Source organism: Apostichopus japonicus, chromosome 14 (assembly GCF_037975245.1).
Source record: "Apostichopus japonicus isolate 1M-3 chromosome 14, ASM3797524v1, whole genome shotgun sequence".
NCBI lineage: Eukaryota > Metazoa > Echinodermata > Holothuroidea > Aspidochirotida > Stichopodidae > Apostichopus > Apostichopus japonicus.
The window spans coordinates 20,676,875-20,698,129 of record NC_092574.1 but is presented as its reverse complement, the minus strand read 5'-3'; the positions used below and the strand labels follow the sequence as shown (position 1 = coordinate 20,698,129).

Below are 21,255 nucleotides of genomic sequence, written 5' to 3'. Positions count from 1 at the left end.
CACCCTCGTCGACAAAGGTAAACTATTACGTAATTGTTAGGGAAACCGAGTATGTCGGAACGTTTCAAGGCTCTGATTGGACAATGTGTTGTACGTCTTATTCGGGTGAAAACAAGGCCAGTCATGGCAGGTTTTGGCGCGACATTTCATTTATTGCGCGCCACAATCATTGCAGGCGCCGACTGTTGAACAAGGAACTCACTACGCCCAATCCAGAGTCGTCACTACTCGAGAAGAATATTTTTTCCAGTTATTCTGATTGAATAGTATCTTCAAATTATCTTAAAATGCACGGAATGCATGTTGTCAAGAGAGGTAATCATTATCGTCATACAATGTGCGAAATTTTCGCCTACATTAAGAATTTCTGACTGATTCACAAAAGAAAGTTAACTTTGTCTGAAAATTTTCACTACAGTCATGCATAAACGTTTGGCTAGGCCTAGGCTAACTAAGAACGAACAAGAAAATTAGCCTTGTTAGCCGTAGGGTACAATTGAAGGTTAACCTAAGTAAGATTTGCCCAACCTAGGCCCTACATAGATTTACCTAACACTTGGTCCTAATTTTGTTGGCTGCTTTTTCTTTCTTTTTTGGCTACGTCAATGCTAATATCATAATAACTTAAAAAGTCATGCTGATATACGTAGTATAAGTTTAGATTTGGAAGTTGTGGGCAAAGAAATTCAGTTGACTGTCACCAGTATTTTCCCACAGCAATGTAGTATGTCAAGGCTCTTGCTTCAAATTTTATCAAGGCTAGTACTAATTAAGTCACTGGCTAACAACTGTTTCTCTACATTGTTTTGGCAGATGGACGCTCAGAGAGGGTCATGTTTGATAAAATCACTAGCCGGATCCAGAAGCTGGTGTATGGGCTGAATGATAACTTTGTTGATCCAGTGAGTAACATCTACAAGCTTGAAAGAATGTTTGAGTAATAACTTATAATGCTGAATGTTCTTATGTAACTTGTACTGTTTTGAAAGATGCATCTAATTACAGGAGCTGTTTTCAATGAAAGAGAAACATAATGCAAGATTGAATGTTGCTGAAATTAGTATTCACTGTTTACATATGATGTGTCAGGTAACTGGTGTTTGAATTTCTAAGTTTTGTACTTGAGGCAATCCGGCGTGATATGGTGATATCTCTAAAACTTCAAAAAAATTCACTACAATTTTCTTTAAGTTATGAAATCTTCACCTCTTTTGTCTATATATAGGCACAGATCACAATGAAAGTGATAAATGGTATCTACCATGGGGTCACCACAGTTGAACTGGATACCTTGGCGGCTGAGACTGCGGCTACCATGACAACCAAGCATCCAGACTATGCAATCTTAGCAGCCAGAATAGCTGTGTCTAACCTGCACAAAGAAACCAAGAAAACTTTCAGTGGTAAGAATTTGTTTCAATTTGTACAGACGAACTCTGGACAACCACATAAATGTTACATGAAGAATAAGTCATCCCTCTGACATTAGGACTTGGCAGGTCAGTTGAAAGAAGGTTCTGAGGGGTGATCAAACAAAAACATGGATTGATGGTCACAAAATTCAATGAAAGCCCCCCCCCCCACCCCAGTGAAGCACTTATATGACATCGTTGTGAATACTCAGGACTTTTACCTTCTGGTGTACAAGATAAGAAACTGACAAAAGTATTTATGAAAGGTCTGGTTGGCTTTTGAAATTGTTTGGTTCTTATAGTATAGTTTTTTTCTTGTATGTGTAAGTTTAATATTTTGAACATATCTGAAAGAAAACAAATTTTCATGTGTTGGAAACACTCCAGTGGCAAATTTTGTGGCCTGGGAAAGGAGCCTACTAGGAGGAGATATCACCCACCCCCCCCCCCCTAAGAAGGGTCCTCAATGTCCAGTTTGTCTACCAGGAGTGTAAAGGGCACACACACCAACTTGACATGATATGGTTGGGCTATAATGCAAGATTGAGAAATTATGAATTCCTGGGATTCACTCATCTCAACTCTCTTATTTTACAGTTGTAATGGAAGATTTGTTCACATACGTCAACCCACGCAACAATAAGCCATCTCCTATGTTATCCAAAGAGACTTTTGACATCATAAAGGCAAATGCTAATGTGAGTACTTCTCCCTTATTATGCTCTTATACAAGTTTCTGTGTTAATTCCTACATTGCAAGAAGGTTTCCTAAGTTTAAAATGACTAATATTTAGCTTACCCACACCAAATTCAGTGAATAATTTCATTTTGAAAGTTTCAGAGTTCGCAAGTTTTCTGTGTTAATTCCTACATTTGCAAGAAGGTTTCCTTTGTTTAAATTACTAATATTTAGCTTACCCACACTAAATTCAGGGAATATTGTAGTGTAGCAGCTTTTAAGGTTCTGAAATTTGTCCCCTAAAGATAAACCAAGTTTCTTAAATATATACAAACATTGCTAGATAGATCTTTGCACTTGTGTCTAGGATCTTGGGATGCGTTACTGGATAAAGTTTTCCCAGGGATGTGATTTCAAGTCGTTTCATGTAACTACAGAAGCAAAGAATGACCACTTATTTAAAATTAACTGCAACCCATTTCTACAAATTTCAATTTGCCTGTGAACATGGTCTGCCATATAAGTTGTTTATTTGCAAGTGCTATGACTAAATTTCATACCTTTCCTGATTCTAACAGAGATTGAATTCTGCCATCATCTATGACAGGGACTACAGTTACAATTTCTTTGGATTCAAGGTAAATAGCTCTTTTAAGGTCCAAATGTAAAGTGCAGCTAGGCACTTGTCTGCCGTTATGCTTGTAAAAGTCATCAGAAAAATCATTAAAAGAGTAGTTCCAACTTAATTTGCATGAAAATTGGCAGGATTATTAATTGCCATGAAATATATGGATGCTCTTCAATGAGTCTTCACATTGTACGAGAAACAGGTGTGCCAATAAATATCTAGTTCCAAGGGTATTGCATTTTCTGGCTGGTTACCATGGAGATACAACAAGCTGATTTAATTACATCCTATGCTGCTTGAATTTTAGATTTTGAAGAAATTCCAATTTGCAAACTGGCTGTACTTTTTCTTCTCTGCAGACTCTGGAAAGATCCTACCTTCTCAAGATCAATGGCAAAAGTAAGTGTTCACAGGCAGAACTGAAAAATTCCATTTTATTTTAAAAGGCTGGAGGGGGGGGGGGGGGAGGATAGGCACCTCAATTAGGGAGTAAAGTCCAGGCTTACGGCGGGCAGCTGCGCCCGGCAGTTCTGAAAGCCCCCCAGCACAAACATTATTTTTAAACATTTTCGTCCAGCACTTTCTTGATGATTAATTTAGCAAAATATAGGTGAATAGTTGGCACAGAAGTTAGCACCAGAATATGAAGAAGATATCACCATTTGCCATCTAAGCATACTTCATCTGCAAAAATTTCCAAACAGTACAGGGAGCCCCCCACTCCTGAGACCCCTCCCCCAGGATTTGGATCACACTACCGCACAGACCCGCCCAGCACTCAAATAGTCCTTACCAGTTCCTAGCATATTTGACCCAATACTATTATTGACCTTCACAACAATAGCTCCTGTGAAGTTTATATTCATCACCATCTTTGCCCCTTTTCCTCCCCAGCTGCCGAACGCCCTCAGCACATGTTGATGAGAGTTTCCGTCGGTATCCATGGCAATGATATTGACTCTGTGATTGAGGTGAGCAGACTCAGCAGAGCTATGTTTTAAACTTTACTGCTCGGCATTCACAGGGTACCTGTTGTGCCCGTGTGGAGTGAATGAATTGTTTTGGTTCATCTTGTAAAATTTACCAATTTCCTTTTTTTAAATTTAGATTTGTTAATAAAATTCTAGTAAAATGCTTGTGTGATAATTTACTACAACAGCATAATATGCCGTATCTCAAGATTAACGTAATTAGTTTCAACACCATTACAGAATGTCTTTACTCCACCTTTGTGTTAGGATTTTGTTGGTATTTGACTAGAGTATTAGAACCTATCTGTGCCATGCAATATTAATTCACAAATTGTCAATTCTCATTCCCATCACTCTGTAAATATGTAACTCATTTTAATGCATATATTTTGTTTTTATTATCAGACCTACAACCTTCTGTCCGAGAAGTGGTTCACCCATGCTTCACCTACCCTCTTCAACGCTGGGACCAACAGACCACAACTTTCCAGGTAGGGAATTTGGAAAATGTCATGAAAGACAACAAAATTTTGTCGCCATTTTGCATAGCAACTTTGATAATGTTCAGCATAAAAGATTTTAAATGAAAGATTCTGGTCAAAATGTGCTGTAGCAAATTTGATCATTTTCCTCCCCCAAATAGCAAGCAAAGTTAAGTTGTTCCTTAGATTGTGCCTCAAGCTTCTGTTTTTCATGGTTATTTATTAAAGACCAATTATTTGGCAGCCAGGGTGTTGTCTTAGCTTCCATGACGGCTACTCAATGCAATCCACACATCGAACCACTCTCTCATTGTAACACAACAATTTAATTCTACAATACTTTTATCATAAACATTGGGATGATTAATCTTGAAATTCAGTTTTCTTAATAAACTTTCTACTTTTGGTCTTTTTTCAGCTGTTTTCTGCTGTCCATGCAGGATGACAGTATAGATGGTATTTACGAGACCTTAAAGCAGTGTGCCTTGATATCTAAGACTGCTGGAGGCATTGGCTTGAATGTACACTGTATCAGAGCTTCTGGAAGCTACATTGCTGGGGTGAGTAAATCGAGAATTCTTTCATTTCCCTGTCAAAAAGTTTGTTCTGCCGACTTTTAGCTTGTTCGTCCCAGATTTCCTCCCAGATGTATGGTGCAATCGAACTAGACGAGATTGTGTGCTATCGTAAGTAAAGTCCCTTTTCGGACAAGCGAATGTGATGAACGAACAAGTACTACAACTTTTCATAAGCTGAAAAACCGATGGAGTATCAGTTCAAAGATTTTTAGTTTGACTCTTGGTATGTAGATGTAGGTCTAACTAGTGTTTACACTGGTCCACAAATCGGGAATCGAGTACCCGAGAGCTGTTACCCGTCGGGTATGAAATAATGGAATGAATAAATAATAATTGTGAGAATTCTTTCAATTTCTTCCACATGGTAGCCTAACACCACACTAAGTCAATGGGGAAATCTAGCCTAACCATCTGTTTATTAGCTGAAATTTTGACGCAGTTATCAGATATCCATGGAATACTTTCGTTATTGCTGTTATCTTCGACCACATAGTAGCCTAACACCACACTAAGTCAATGGGAAAAATCTTGCCTAACCAAGTCAAAAACAAAAAAACACTTAATTTGCATAGGATTCGGGTAGTAAATTAGGAACCCAGTAGTATCGTCAGGCGGGTACCCAGATACCGCGTGCAAACACTAGGTCCAAACTTATAAAACTTTTTTTGAAGAATTATGCACTTTGAATGCTGTCATCAACAGTTTTCCTGTCATATTTTGGTTTTTTAATTGCAAGTGTTGTTTTTCAAATGGTAGTGAAATAGCATGTATTTAAACTTTGTGTAAACTGTATATATTGCTTTACCAGTTCTTTTCCAGCAACAGAAATACATGAGTTAACTTTGAACTCTTGTATCTTTTATTTCACAGACGAATGGTAACTCCAATGGTCTGCTTCCCATGTTACGAGTATACAACAATACAGCCCGTTACGTGGATCAAGGTGGTAATAAGGTAAGTTAATTATATATGACGTCCATCAGTTTGTGAACGTGGCCTTAAGTAACCCATAGCAACCATAGGAAATTATCATAGTTCCCTCCATGATTGCCATTTACCTCTTCCCCCCACCCCCCCCCCCCCCCCCAACTCCCTGTCTCGATTTACAAAAGCTAATGACTATTAAAGGAAAAGATTTTACAATTATTTTTGATAACGCAGACAAAACTCCCAGCCATGGTCCAGCTTTCACTTGTGTAATGTTTACAGATTTGCAGTCAAGCCAGACCTGATCGACAGTTCGAAATTCAACCAAATATTTCTTTCCTTTCACAGAGACCTGGTGCTTTCGCAATTTACTTGGAGCCGTGGCATGCGGACGTCTACGAATTTTTGGATTGCAAGAAGAATCACGGCAAGGAAGAACAAAGAGCCAGGGACCTCTTTTACGCCCTATGGATTCCGGACCTCTTCATGAAGAGAGTCGAACAGAATGGCGATTGGACCCTCATGTGCCCCCATGAATGCCCAGGACTACCTGATGTTTGGGGGGAAGAGTTTGAGACGTTGTATGAAAGGTTAGTCGCTAAATTTGAGCTCTACGTCACATGCCATCATACTGGTGGATCACATCAATGTTGTTTGATTTAATAAAGTGTGTCGTGTCTTGTTTTCCCCTTACTAACTTGATTGAGTTTTCAGGTTAGCAAGTTTATCATCCCAATTTTTTTTTTTAAGTATGGCTATTGGTTTATACATCATCACTCACCATGGTTAACATTAATAAAAAAAAACATATGCATTCAAATTATACTAAATATCAATTCTTTCCTTTACTTTTTTATTAAGTTATGAAAAGGAAGGGAGAGGGAGGAAGACCATCAAGGCACAGCATCTGTGGTATCAGATTCTGGAAGCACAAACGGAGACTGGAACGCCGTACATGCTCTACAAGGATGCTTGTAACAGGAAGAGCAACCAGAAGAACCTTGGTACAATCAAGTGCAGCAACCTCTGTACAGAGATTGTAGAGTACACTTCACCTGAAGAGGTAAAAGTCTTAATATTTGCACACTTATTAGATATTAGAAATACATTAATCATTTGTGAAGTTAGTTCATGCAGTGATGGGAATATTCTGGAAATTGGTATCTGTACTCTCATGTGATTAAAACAAGTGTTTGCTGCAATAAGTTTCACAATTAGGCAGCCTAATGTTATTCCCTAATGTGCATAATGAACTGTTACTATGTGGCATAGAAATTTATATATATATATATAATTAATATATATTATATATATGTGTGCTCTTTTATATACCTTGTTGCTTTGTCCTTATGAACCCCTGAACTTTATATACCACATTTAGTATTTTCTAAATGTCAAAACATGTCCAATAGTGTTTTTACATTTTGCTTGTGCTTTTTGTGTTTTCGTTTCAGGTCGCAGTCTGCAACCTTGCTTCCATTGCACTTCCCATGTACGTGAGGTCAGACAAAACGTTCGACTTCAAGAAACTAGCGGAAGTGACGAAGGTCATCACCAAGAACCTAAACAGGATCATCGACATCAACTACTACCCAGTCCCAGAGGTGAGAATTGAACGTTCAAATTTGTTCATATTAACTTACAGTGAAAGATGCTGCAGTAGGTGGTAATGTGTTTTCTTGATATATACAGAAACTGAGCCAAATCTCTATCATAGAGATTTGCAAATAGCATGAATATTCTTCCGATGTTTCGGGTACTTCAGTGGGAGCGTACAAAAATATACTTTTCACCATATTTTTCATTGCAGACTACTTGGTGCAATGGTTTAATGAAAACAAAGATCGGGATGGCTTGACTAGTTGTCAATGTATTACTTGCACTTTTAAAACTTGTAATGTCCAAGTTAATTAATCACTCACAATATCCAATAATGATGGCTGATTTATGGCATTCACATTGGATTGTATTACAGATGTTATGCAGCAGTAAGAAAACTAATGATTTTGTTAAGAATAAAACAGGTATAATTATTTAAGGTAATGCTGGCATGTCAAAGTTTTGACCAACAAAAATTGTTGTTGCAAGGAACTTCCCAAATTTGTCCTTGCCTTCAGTGCAACCTTCACATGACGGTGTGTGTGAGAGTCGTTTTCCATGTACGACGTAAATACTGTCCTATAGTGTTATCACAGAAAGTGCAAAACTTACTTTTGATGAGTAATGTACCGTTATTCTTTTGGGTATTCTAAAATAGTTTGGGTTTCCCAATTTACATACACATACAAGCCCATGCGTACAAAAGCAGAAATATTTCCAGTAGCATCGTAGAGAATTTAATGTTTGTTGTTAAGTAATCATTTTGTGCTTTGAGGTAACCTTCAAATTTTAGTTTTGGGTAGTCCAGCATCAGATGAGGGAAGATAATTTGATGAGTTTTCATGTTGCTAAGAACTGATCTCTGACAGTGTAAATTCTATAGTTCAGTTTTTGGATGCATTCTATAACACTTAAAATCTACCTGATTTTAAATTTTGCCTTGTCTTCAGGCTAAGGTGTCCAACATGAGGCATCGTCCCATCGGCATCGGAGTTCAAGGGCTTGCCGACGCTTTCATTCTGATGAGGTTTCCATTTGAGAGTCCAGAAGCCCAGAAACTCAATATTGAGATCTTTGAAACCATCTACTATGCCGCCCTTGAAACAAGCTGTGAGTTGGCACAACAAGATGGACCCTATAAGACCTACGAAGGCAGTCCCACAAGCCAAGGGGTGAGAACTTAAGTGAAATAAGCTTGTAAATCTGTCGCTGGGGCAAAAGTGATCAAAAGTATAGAGGGTTATTAACAAATTAAAGGGGGCAATCGTATGGACAACCTGATACCTTGAGCGTAGTTTTTTTTTTTCCAAACAGCAAATTCAGACGTCAAAAAAATAAATGTAAGAATGGAAAATAAAGTGAAGACGAAAGGGAAAAAACATGTAAATTTATGCAGATATTGCCACCTCATAGTGAATGCTTTTTAACAGTCATCATTCTAAAATACTAGCCAGACATAGTGACAAAATGCACGTCATTTGACAACAACAAAATTAAGTAGTTGGTGCCCAGCGGGCTGCAAGGGTCTTCTGAAGTTACTCATCGCATAGGATGACGGCCAAGATTACCGCAGTGAATTTTCGTTGTCCAAAACAAAATTTCTAATCACATTGGGATGATTAGAAGACAGTTTCTAAATGAGCCCTGATGTATTTTGCTGTTTGAAAAGGTCAACATGCATTTGGACATTCTGGTAATTATTTTTTTCTGTTCTGCTTCTCTTTTGGCCTCTGCCCTTTAATACAGCAACTGCAATTTGACTTGTGGGATGTAACACCAACAGACCTCTGTGACTGGAAGTCCCTGAAAGCAAAGATAGCAAAGCACGGCCTGCGTAACAGTCTCCTGTTAGCCCCAATGCCAACAGCCTCCACGGCCCAGATCCTGGGAAACAATGAGTCCATAGAGCCGTACACCAGTAACATCTACACCAGAAGAGTTCTTTCGGGAGAATTCCAGGTGAATATATATCGCGATGTATTCAGTGTTCGACTTATGGCCAAAAAATTGCATAGCAACAAATTTCGACAATTGCTATACAATATATTTGTTGCATAGCAGTTCCCCAATATTGAATAGCAGTTTTGAAATTACCACAAAACGGACCAAATGTTGGCGATCAATGTCTTAAGTAGAAAATGTTTGTTTATTATTATTATTTATACTAGTGTTGCTACGATAATCGTTTTCAATATCGGTATCGGCCGATATTTGCAATATCGGCAGCATATCGGTATCGGTAAAATTTTGCCTAATTGCCGATAACAGCAAACCGATATTGAACTTTTCTTTTTAACAGCAGAGCTACCTGTACTTATTTATACTTGCAATGATTTGTTAATCTGCCCAAGACGATCCATTTCTTTAGCGTCAGTTAAACTCAGATTCATTTTCGATTAATATCCATGGAAACCTGACTCTCCGTAACATCTAAAAACACGTCTACGGTGCGCGAATATAACCAATGACCTTCGTGAACCTTGGCCTACACACAGCATTAGTGCAGCATTTATACACTGTACTAACCATTCATTTCCTCAAAGGCCTCCGTGAAAACCTTGAACATGATGCATACAGTAACTGCACAGTTCAGCAGTGTTGGAAAACCTTGTTCAATTTCCCGCGAACACACTGCCGATTTCCCGCCGGTGTTCGCCTGCCTAGCACGCGTAACGTGCGAGCATAAAGGCGTGGTGTCCAGGGGCCCGTCTTAGGGCTATGGTGGGGTCATGGGGTAGAACCCCTCGTGGGGATCCTGGGGGCGAAAGCCCCCGAAAATTGTTGTCATTTTTTGCGATGTCTGGCGATGAAAAAATTCGCAGTTGAGGATGCAAAATACTGACAACTTTTTTAATTTAAATTGTCACAAAACTGATGAAAATTTTAAAATGACAAGTTAAAGTAGCTATATTATGTTATAAAATGAAAAGAGATGAAATCTGTCTTTCAATCTTTAAAAAGTGCAACTTACAAAACTTCCGATATTATGAAACAAACAACGTTCAGCAAAGCCCCGTTTCTAGACTGCCTAACAATGAATAGCGTGCACTATGCGTACATTTTTACAACTGCAGTGTTTAACCCTATACCCAACTACTGTACCACGGTACATGTGCTGCGAATTTGCCCAGGTACCTTCCCAACAACTGTGAGCTCATCCCCTGTGTAACACCTGTTTGTTAACATTTTTTTGGCACGTTGCCAGGGAACCTTTTAGTTACGTGAGATCCGTAACCGCCGAGGTGGTTAGGCTATTTGCTTTACACTTAACTATAGTAGGATATTATTTTTTCAGGTTTTTTTTTCGCTATACGGTCAAGTGAATAAGTTGTACATTGAGTATAAACTCAATAAATTATAACTTCTACATTGTGATCGACAGTTCGTAAGTTAAGGTTTGAGTGTTTGCTCCCAAATCTGACTAGGAATTTGTATCGCACAAATCGGCACAATGTGCGATGCTGATTTGGAAACGTCTCGCAAGTTTGTCGTTTTGGATCGCATTTTGCGATGCGATACCGGAAAAATCGAACACTGGATGTATTCTAACCGCATTTTCGCCCCTGACTAGAAAAATTTTTGTTGTTATCTACTGTACTTCTTGCTATCTTCAACTGGTATACGAGTCACACAAGCAAGAAGAATCAGTTACCGATATACAGAGCTAGGGCTTAACTAATATTTCAATATAAATGGTATAAGTTGGCTATTTTTGTATCAACGATTTTTCCTTTGTTGACACTAGCGAATTCCTGTATTTTCCTATCCTTTTAATTACAAAATAAGACGTCATATTGCACTTATTTGTTAATATTTTTAAACTCAGATACACTCTTGGATCCACAAAGCAAGCTTTTTTAATAAATTTGATTTTTAAAAGAGACCTCATTTTCTTTTACAGGTGGTCAACCATCATCTGCTGAAAGATTTGACTGAGAGCGGCCTCTGGTCTGATGACATGAAGAACTTGCTGATAGCAAACAATGGATCCATCCAGGTAAGTTCCTTCAACCCTATTGTTTTAGAGAGTCCTGACATTTGCAGGTGAATGTTACCATGACAACACTTGTATTGAAACCGTTATACCGGTGCTGTGGCCGAGTAGAATAAGGCGGTGGCATTTGAAGCAATGAGGCTTAGCAATCGTGAGGTTCGGGAGTTTGATCCCTGGTTGGGGCATAGTTAGGTGGGTTTTTCATCCCAAGAACAATCTATGGTTTTCCCATCTCAAAATGACTTCGAAATTGACAAAATTCCAAAAATTTAAAACATTGAATTGGAAGCCTCCCGACACATAAGTTGTAATCCAGAAGCCCTTGCAAGCTTCTCCCACATTTGTGGTCGCTCTAACAGTCGTAAAGATCACTGCCAGATTATGTAGTTTGTATTCTGTGAGACTGTATAAATTGCATTGCATTGAACATAAATGTATGTATAAATATGTATACATATAGACACATTGCAATGAACACAAAAAAACTGACCGAAAATGATGAAACCAACCTACTCTGTTACTTTCTTTATATTTTTACTCTGTTTTCTTCAGAACATCGAAGGTATCCCCAGAGATATTAAAGCCCTTTACAAGACTGTCTGGGAAATTTCACAGAAGACTATAATCAAGATGGCCGCAGATCGTGGCGCTTACATTGATCAAAGCCAATCTCTGAATGTCCACATTGCTGAACCAAACTATGGAAAATTGACATCCATGCACTTCTACGCATGGAAAACTGTAAGTCTGAGATCGGACAGTAATTTTTTTTAAATTCCCTCTTTTATATTAGTTATTGTTCTGTTAATGTATTTATGACTCCTCTTTATAAATTTTACATCTATACAGAACATCTATACTGGAATGAATAAATGAAATGAGTTACGTCTTTGTTAAGGATCGGGACATGTCAAATACTTTTGAATTTCACTTGATTGCGCCCCGTGTCATTGTTAAAACATCAAAGGTTGTGTGAAACTTAGAGGATATATTTATTATATTTATGAAAACTGCTTTTTTCCTCTGAAAAATATTCTTGCACTATTGAAAAGGGTAGTCTAGTGGGTGGAGTTGATTTGCTTAGCAAAATTGCTAAAAGGTTTGCACTGCAAAGAATTGTTTTTCAGAAAATAGTTGATATTTGATTAATGCATCTGGCAACAGCAAAATGAGTGATGTCATCAGGGCAATTGAGCTTGACATGTCTTTTTCTCTTCATACAATTTCAATCATTAATACATTGTAAAATTATTTAAAAAAAGTAAATTCTACAAAAAGATTTTCACTTTGATGAAATTCTAGCTACAGTGAAACATTGACAGCTTATAGAGCAGCCAAACCAAAATGTATGAGGATTCAATGATAAATTCAACAAGAATATTATAAAAGCCTAACTTTTTAAAAGAACATCTGCATGTATGATAGCACAGACCGCCTACTGTGATTAACTTCCAGGAGAAAGGTTATAAAGCCAATTACATGAGTTGACAGTCCATCAATTAAGGGCCAAGATATTGAGATGGGGTTTATTTATCTAAAAGAAGAATTTTTTGTTCTCTTCAAAATAAGTATTACAATTGTATGTATGCCTTTTGCAAATATGTCATCATATTTCTTTTGCCTCGAACAGGGCCTGAAGACCGGCATGTACTACCTGAGAACCAGGCCAGCGGCAGACCCAATCAAATTCACTCTCGACAAACAAAAGGCACAACAGGCGACCACGACAACCGCAGCCAACCCAGTTTCCGAGTCCGATAAGGCGGCCAACGAGGCCGCCATGCTCTGCTCAATAGAGAATAAAGAAGCCTGTTTGAGTTGTAGCGGCTGAGGTTTGAGAGAGAGGTGAACTTTTCCATCTGAAAGGACAAGATGATGCAATGGCCCAGTTTGTGATAAGAATGTCTAGGCCCGCCCACACTCAGTTTATGTATGTTGTGTTGAAGATTTTTTGAAAACTACGGACGAATGGATGGGTTTTTTTTCTTGCTTTTTTCTCAACTTGTGGTGGCAGTTTCTGCAGTAGTAATTTCGGTTAAGAGCCAACGGTAGGATGTATGTTTGCGAGATTGAACTCTGCCAAAAAATAATTGACGCAGAAAATCGTTTTGAATGCTCTCTGTTAAATCTCCCAAATTATCTCGGTAATAAGATTAATATCTTTGACTCATTACTTAAATTCTTAAGTAGATGGGCTAATCCAGAGATGGTATTTGGATGGGTCGGTCTGCGATGTGTTTGTATTTTAATGTGTCCTACTTGGATTTCTTCTATAACCTTTCCTGTTTGCCATCAAAAGGGTGGTACAGTTTATATTTTGTAGCACCTTTGAAATAAATTAAAGAAAATGGGGCTTCATAGAAATATTTTTGAATGAAGAAACTTTCACTACATGTTACGACAGTTGGAGGAATAGTTTTGCCATTATTAGATTAAAAATCAGCAACTTAACTATGCAGTTAAACATTCTATCAAGAGTTCTTATTGATGTAACCGTTTGTAAGAAATTTACATTTCTTCCAAATGTAAGAAATTTTGCAAGAATTGTTTGGATATTTCCTTGTTGCTGATTCAGTGTAGAAAATGGTTAGGTTCCTCTCAGTATAATGTATCATATATAGAATAATTTAAGGCCCTACTCAGCCAACATTTGTAAAAAACAATTGGTTAAAAAATCCATATAAATGGAAAAATGTTGGTACAGTATTGTCAATTGGTTATCAAACGATGATCTCTACAATGAAGCCAACCAAACACCTTGGTCATCCATAGTCGCACATAGAAGATTGAGATTTTTCGGTGATGTAGCAAGACTCCAGGAGGGACGCTCCAGCAAAGGTTACTTTAAGAGAAGCATTGAGACATACTGCTAAACCAGTAGGAAGGCCCGTGACTACCTTGCTTGGAAAAATAAAGTCGCAATTTAAGGACGTTAACATTAACAATTTCGAGGAAGCAATAAACCTTCGCAAGATCGTGCAAGATCGTGATACTTGGCGGAGGTTAATCACTGAGCATGCCGGATAGACGAGACTCAACTTACTACTACTACTACTACTTGTCTGGTGATGAAAATGTATACAGAAACTGGAGTCATTTGTTCCCAAAGTGATAGAAAACATTTATTAAATTTATGTGAATGTTTTTCTTAAAAGTATGAACAATTCCTCATTCACCATCCATACACAAGATTTTCAGTGTAACTGTTAGAATTACCTAATGCTCAAGTTTACCCCAAATTATTATTTTTTCTCTCAATCCAGAGTTTGGTAGCTCTTTGGTGAATTGAAATCAGATGACAATGAAGATATATATGAACTTCATTTAAAAATATTCAATTGAATTTTCAACTGTTCTACAGATTCTATTGAGGAACTTAATGATTTTAAGGAATGTTACACCACAACTTGAGAAAGCTATGACAAAATTGTAATTATGAATAACACAGTTGTAGTTATCCTAATGTAAACATACTGTATATGGAGAGTAAATAAAGAAAGCCTAACCAGTCAAGCTCCAATTTCATGGCTTGTCAGATCTAACTTGGCTATCTATTATAACGGAGAGCCGTTTTCATTATCGAGAGCTATCCGAATGTCAAAATTCCACAATCAAAACATCTTCCATTCTTTGTCCATTGCAAACTTGGTGTATAATATTTAGTTTTTCAATGCTGCCTTTTTGGGATATTTGTATAGTATTTACTATTTTTTTCTCCCCCCCCCCTCTACTTTTTTCATTTTTTGTATTGTTAAATATTGATTAGCAGTCTTGAAATGTATGTTTGGTTGTAATATATTATCCTTTCTCTCTTGAAGAGATGGGCTTGATACCAAACTAATAAATTAATAATGACTGCAAAGTAATTGACCTGTTTTCTTTTGCCTGTTTCTTTGTTGCCGTTGGGTTTGAGCGACTCTAAAGTTGGGTAGTGAAATTTCTGATGGTTAGCCAGATGATGGAAGATTTATTTAGTTTTCAGAGCTCGTGGACAGATTAAATATTTTTTCTGTTATCAAGTCCATTGTCCTTGTTAGCTTTCATACATTCTGTACCTCAATTGGGGGGGGGGGGGTGTATGTATGCCTCATGGCACCAACTTGGGACACTTGAAATCCCTCAGTGAGGTAATCTACTTTTAGTGATTGCAATGTTGGTGTAAAGATAACATTGCTTTTGGTTTCCGGCATATTAGGGGGGTAATTACACTACTGTAGACCATTAACTCTATGAAGGCATCCATTGATTGTTATTACATTCCATTTTCAAGCAAAAGTCCAAATTTATATTACACTAAAGACAAGATAATGAAAACCAAAAATCAAAGTAGTTTCTTGCTTAGCAAGTATAAAGATGACCATATAAAACAGCAAGTGCTTCTCCCTTCTTTATTTTCTTTGATAGGTGTCCAGAGTTTGTAACGTTTCATTCAAACTGTTGATTCTGAACTGCAAGTAATGAGCAGAACCGTCGAGTATAAACAAATTCTGAAATTGTAGATTTGAACTCTTCACATAGAAACAGTCAAAAGACTTTTAACCCATACCTTTATATCAAACAGCAAAGGGTTTTTGTTAGCAATGTGAAAGCTTATGGCATACATGAACAGAAAATGTTAACGTCCTTTACTAGCATTCAAATACACGGGGCATATATAAGAAAATCTGCTTGGTGTAAAGATAACATTGCTTTTGGTTTCCGGCATATTAGGGGGGTAATTACACTACTGTAGACCATTAACTCTATGAAGGCATCCATTGATTGTTATTACATACATTCAGTTTTCAAGCAAAAGTCCAAATTTATATTACACTAAAGACAAGATAATGAAAACCAAAAATCAAAGTAGTTTCTTGCTTAGCAAGTATAAAGATGACCATATAAAACAGCAAGTGCTTCTCCATTCTTTATTTTCTTTGATAGGTGTCTAGAGTTTGTAACGTTTTGTTCAAACTGTCAATGTCGATTCTGAACTGCAAGTAATGAGCAGAACCGCCGGGTATAAACAAATTTTGAAATTGTAGATTTGAACTACTCACATAGAAGCAATCAAAGACTTAACCCATACCTCTATTCAAACACTGACAAACAGCAAAGGGTTTTGTTAGCAATGTGAAAACTAATGGCATACATGAACACAAAATATTAACGTCCTGTAAGCCATGTACTCAAATGCACAGGGCAAATACAAGGAAATCTGCTTTTCCGGATGCCCATCCCTCTCCCCCAATAATGTTCACGGCAATTATTCTTAATGTGGGCTTGTTGCTGCCCATAAGCAACAATTCTCAACATGACTGAACAGAGGTCTGCCACCCCTCCCCTATCAATATATGTCTGAATCACTGTACTAAACATCTAGCCTAGCCATATGCAAACCAAGACGTGACAATTTCTAACGTCAGTACCACTGTACACACACCACACTGCTTCAAAGCATTCGAACTGGCAGTATGAATTTTTAGATGCAATACTAGTAAAATTATTTCCCATTTTGTAAGGCAAATAAACTTTCTTTATGCTGTTAATTACAACCACAGCAGTTGTTTCTACATCAATGTTGTTTCTATCGTTAACTCTTGAATCATCTGTCACTATGCAACAAGACATAACTGGAAACAGCCTGGTTTACCAAACCATGGTTTACCACACCATGGTTAACCACACCATGGTTTACCGCATCATGGTTTACAGCATCATGGTTTACCACACCATGGGTATCTAAGATGACAGAGATCGACACGTCAATAATTCACCTTGCAGTCTATTGTGGTGGTTCTTCAACGTAACAGAATCACTTTGAGAATAAATAGTGTTTCTTCAAAGTAGGACGTTTTTCACGTCCACCAGCACAGACGTTCAGACGCCAACGGATTTGATATGTCAGCCGTGTCACGTACAACTCTCTAAATACCTCAAAAATGATATTTCTTTTTCCAAGTTCATAATCTTGAGTGTCCTTCCATCTAATCGTTCAACGGAGAATCGGTCATTCGAAGTATCTGAACGTATTGGATGCAATCTTCCATTTTCCTTGCTGCGATGTCAGCACAAAGTTTTCGTTGAAAGGGAATGTTTTATTACCTTGAAAGCGGACCTTGCCTCCAGCGACAACCATTATTGAAGTTTGTCCGTTCGTAACTGAATCTAGAGGGCAGATATAGAGATATGGTATAGTCTCAAAGGCTGTAAATTGGGAAGTCTTGAATACAAGATCCAGAATTGGAAGGAAAGATATTAAGAAAGTATACAACAAAAATCTCAAATGTATGAGAACCTCCGCTCTACACATCTTGTCATAACCTAAGTGGATAGATATTACAAATAGAAATGCTGGTTGCAGTTTCCTGCTGTTCATCCATTCCCTTGGATCATAAGTTGGGTGAAAGATTTAGAAATCCAGTGCATGTTTATATTTGGTATTTCAATGCCAAAAATCCTTTTGTTAATTCAAATGTCTCTTCTTAATTTTTTTTTTTTTTAAAACAAAAAAGCTAAGAAAGACAAATTTCAAAATAAAACATTTTGCAAAATTTCTCTATAATTATAAACAAAAAATTTCTTCTCTTTTTGTGGAGAGCATTATAATATTTTGTTAATTGCAATAATGAAATTTCTCTGATGTCCATAAATTTAAACTCACCTAGAATTGGATGGCAATCCAGAAGATCAATGGTATGCTCACTCACAGGTAGATTCTCTAAAAATTCCACTATTTTCTTGGATCCTTCCACTAAATTTCCATTCCAAACCATTGTAGCTGTTTCCATGTAAAGTTTGTCTAATACCTGTGAACAGGCCAAAAGAAATAAAATATATGCTGAATATGAAATATCATCAAATGTCATTAATACTGAAGTTGCGTCAGTTGGAAGAAGAAGTATCTTGTAATACTAGAATGGATGGTAGAAATAGTCCTAAAAATACATGCAATGTCTATGTCGTTATTATCTATTCACTTTTTAAATACCTTCTATATACCCTTGGATAACTTCAGAAAGTAAAAAAAATACAAGCTTTATATGAAGAAGCACAGTGAATGTAAAATCTGATTTATCTGATTGTATTTTTACAAAGAGCAATAGGTTATAATTCCAGTGGTCATTTTACTCATTTTCCAAATTGAATTAATGATAAGCACTTTGTTTATCTAATATTCTTTTTTTTTAAGGATTTACTTAATGAGAGTCTAACAAATGTGCATGGAAAACATGTCAGTAATTGTTATTGAATCGATTGACTGTATACGGTTGAAGTATACTGTCGATTCAAATACTAAGCAGAAATCAACTATGTACATAACTTCATAGTCTTGTGCTCATCTAGCCACACGATTAGTATAAAGACATTTAATTGACATCAGGAAAGGAAAAAAAAACACAAAGATGGTGCTAACAATATTTTTCAGTGCATGAAATCTCAAGGTTATCAAATAAGTTTACAAACCGTTCTTCTCTTGTCAAACGACTCATAGAATAGCTTTTGGAATTCTTCTGCAGCAGAGCAGGCTTGATCAAGCTTCAAGATGGAATCCTGGAAAAACGATAATGTATATATTCTTAAGAGAGAACTATCTTTCCTTCTCACAAGCTGGAAGACTGTACAGAGATAAACCTATGTGATATGCTTACTCCAACCTCTGCTACAGTACCTCAGTTTTCACACGCAATTAAACACATCTGCAATGGAGTTACTGTACAGGGTTACGTTGGTGAACACTTGTAAGAATAAATGATGGACAGTCCTTGTACCCAGGTTGCTAATTGAAAGAGATTTTAAATTGAACTACTGTACAATGAAGCACAGAATTACACATGTATGACTATGAGCAGATCATGTAACAAGGCTGGCTCATAGTCAGTGACCTCATGTCACTGTTGTGAAAAAAATTGAGCAATGTAATGCATAATCATGTCTGGATAAACAATCAAAGTCTTCAAAACAATCGTTCAATGTGTCATTCAGATTTGAAACAGTGCATGGTTATGTTATATCAAAATTACAAATAATGTAACATATTTGGGTAATTATGCATTTGATAGGCCTTGGTCTTGGTCTTGGTGTAATACTGCACAAATCGCCCCTGATGTGGCTGTTGACGTGCAGTCCTCCAAGCTGGCTAATGATGCTGCTGACTTCCCAGCATTAACTTGAAGGAGGCGGTGTTTGGTGCTGATTTTAGATCAGGTGGGAGTGCGTTCCACTGAGGAATGGTGCGAGGATAAAGCGAATATTTATAACAGTTCTTTTGAGCTTGAGGAACTTTATAATTCAAACTGTGAGATTGACGTGTAGTTGGTTTTTCTTTGTCTTCAAGAAGGTTATTTATGTTGCTTGGGATCAGGCCATGAGTCTCTTTGTATATGGTAACAAGTCGTGCTTTGGATCTTCTGTTTTCAAGAGTATCCCAGTTGAGATCTTTTAACATGTCTGTGACACTACTAAAGCGACTATACTCATTTTTGACGAACCTGGCAGCTCGTCGTTGAACTTTTTCCAAGGATTCTGTGTGGATTTTCTGATGAGGGTCCCAGATTACACTGGCACAAACCACATAACCTAATTTAGAGACTAGTGCTACTAACTGCAATACTCAGACCTATTTATTTCATGTACGTTACTCTTCAGCCTAGTTTTTACGGAGAGTTCAGAAATTGGAATTTGCACAGAGCGAGTAGGGGAGTTCAACAAGTTTATGCTGGACAACAGAATATTAAAACGGTGAGTTTCATTTGACCTATACACTAGGCCTTGAAACAGAGCTCCCAAGTGACCTGCAGTTTGCAGGTTGGAGTAATTATAGAATACAGGGCCACTCGATGATACTATCTGAGCATCCGGATGCGCGGATGCTTAGTCTCACCCCAGTACGTATGTGAGTATAAAATGTCAAAGTCCCAGTTCTTTCTTTTTGAGTGGATGCGTGGATGCGGAGTGTCCTTTCCTAGTACTTCTGTGGTGGAATTTTAGAGGGCGTCACACATGTACGGATGCCTTTTAAGAACGACACACTATTGATGTGGAATATCTTCGTACATACGGGACTTTCAGTATTGGAAATACGTGATGGTATATGTCGAAACTTTTCGAAAATTGTAAGTCCATTCCTAGTACTCCCGGGGTGGATGCGCGGATGCGCGGATGCGGAGTCAAAATGAAATACGTGATGGTGTATCGTATATGGGGAAACTTTCGAAAATTATCTAAGTCCTTTCCTAGTACTCCCGGGGTGGATGCGCGGATGCGCGGATGCGGAGTCAAAATGAAATACGTGATGGAATTTTAGAGGGCGTCATACTGTACGTGTACGGACATGTACAGACACACCGCGCATCCGCGCATCCGGATGCTGGGAAGAGTTACTGAATGGCCCTGTATTCTATAATTGTACCTGCAGGTTTGACCCGCAATTTGACACCTTGACCTGCGCAAGCCTCTGAAAAAACCTGCCTTTTGATTATCCTCCAGCCTACAAAACTAAAAAGAAGTTGCACCGAAATATAACTCCCAATTAGCAATCATCAATTTTTTTTCTACTCCTTCAGATCCACAGTAAGTCTGTAATTTGCTACCAAAATCACTCCTCGTTAAACAACTTCTGCAATTTGCAAATTTGCAAATTGCTTTAAGTCAACTAGAGGCACAGTAGCCCATAGCAGTTACAGTACATTGCAGTTCGTGCAAGTAGTACTCACGGTACGTATACCTGAAAATGAAACACAATTTGGCTTCCGCCATTACTCTGCTAAAGTAACGACGAGATCACCTCCAAGACGCCAATAAGTACTGCTTTTAATGCAAAAATACTGTATTACATACCGCAGACATGATTTTCTCTCGTATAATCTCAAACTGGAAAAACTAACATTTACAACACGACCTAAGGAGTCAAATTAATTAATTTGACGCGCAGGAGGAGGTAGTATAGTCCTATTATTCTCCCGTGTCGACAATTAAGAGACATGGGGAAAAAGAGAATGCCCAG

The 21,255-nt window shown here is 37.6% G+C and overlaps 2 protein-coding genes across 2 annotated transcripts; one reads left to right on the top strand and one right to left on the bottom strand.

Moving 5' to 3' along the window:
* Window positions 1–119: 119 nt before the first annotated feature.
* Window positions 120–15,136, top strand: LOC139979555 (ribonucleoside-diphosphate reductase large subunit-like). Its single transcript, XM_071990483.1, has 18 exons — window positions 120–315; window positions 814–902; window positions 1,226–1,403; window positions 2,010–2,110; window positions 2,670–2,729; window positions 3,079–3,118; window positions 3,614–3,690; window positions 4,096–4,181; window positions 4,591–4,732; window positions 5,621–5,704; window positions 6,026–6,267; window positions 6,539–6,740; window positions 7,132–7,281; window positions 8,227–8,448; window positions 9,023–9,235; window positions 11,178–11,273; window positions 11,823–12,011; window positions 12,901–15,136. Exons 1-18 carry the CDS (start codon window positions 288–290, stop codon window positions 13,099–13,101), a joined length of 2,400 nt encoding a protein of 799 aa, XP_071846584.1. The 5' UTR covers window positions 120–287; the 3' UTR covers window positions 13,102–15,136.
* On the bottom strand, window positions 14,990–21,201 carry LOC139979566 (NTF2-related export protein 1-like). The gene is made up of 4 exons (XM_071990504.1): window positions 21,090–21,201; window positions 18,717–18,803; window positions 17,914–18,058; window positions 14,990–17,417 (listed from the first exon to the last, which is right to left on the bottom strand). The coding sequence occupies exons 1-4, from the start codon at window positions 21,096–21,098 to the stop codon at window positions 17,260–17,262; spliced, it is 399 nt and encodes a 132-aa protein (XP_071846605.1). The 5' UTR covers window positions 21,099–21,201; the 3' UTR covers window positions 14,990–17,259.
* Between the last annotated feature and the right edge of the window lie 54 nt (window positions 21,202–21,255).

Excerpts from the sequence above, each read along its gene's own strand:
- LOC139979555 (XM_071990483.1), top strand. The coding sequence starts at position 288 with ATGCACGGAATGCATGTTGTCAAGAGAG. Across the intron at positions 7,282-8,226 it reads ACTACTACCCAGTCCCAGAG|GCTAAGGTGTCCAACATGAG; the intron begins GTGAGAATTGAA and ends CCTTGTCTTCAG. Across the intron at positions 11,274-11,822 it reads CAAACAATGGATCCATCCAG|AACATCGAAGGTATCCCCAG; the intron begins GTAAGTTCCTTC and ends TGTTTTCTTCAG.
- LOC139979566 (XM_071990504.1), bottom strand. Across the intron at positions 18,059-18,716 it reads CGTTTGACAAGAGAAGAACG|GTATTAGACAAACTTTACAT; the intron begins GTTTGTAAACTT and ends GCCTGTTCACAG. Across the intron at positions 17,418-17,913 it reads GGATTGCCATCCAATTCTAG|ATTCAGTTACGAACGGACAA; the intron begins GTGAGTTTAAAT and ends TCTGCCCTCTAG.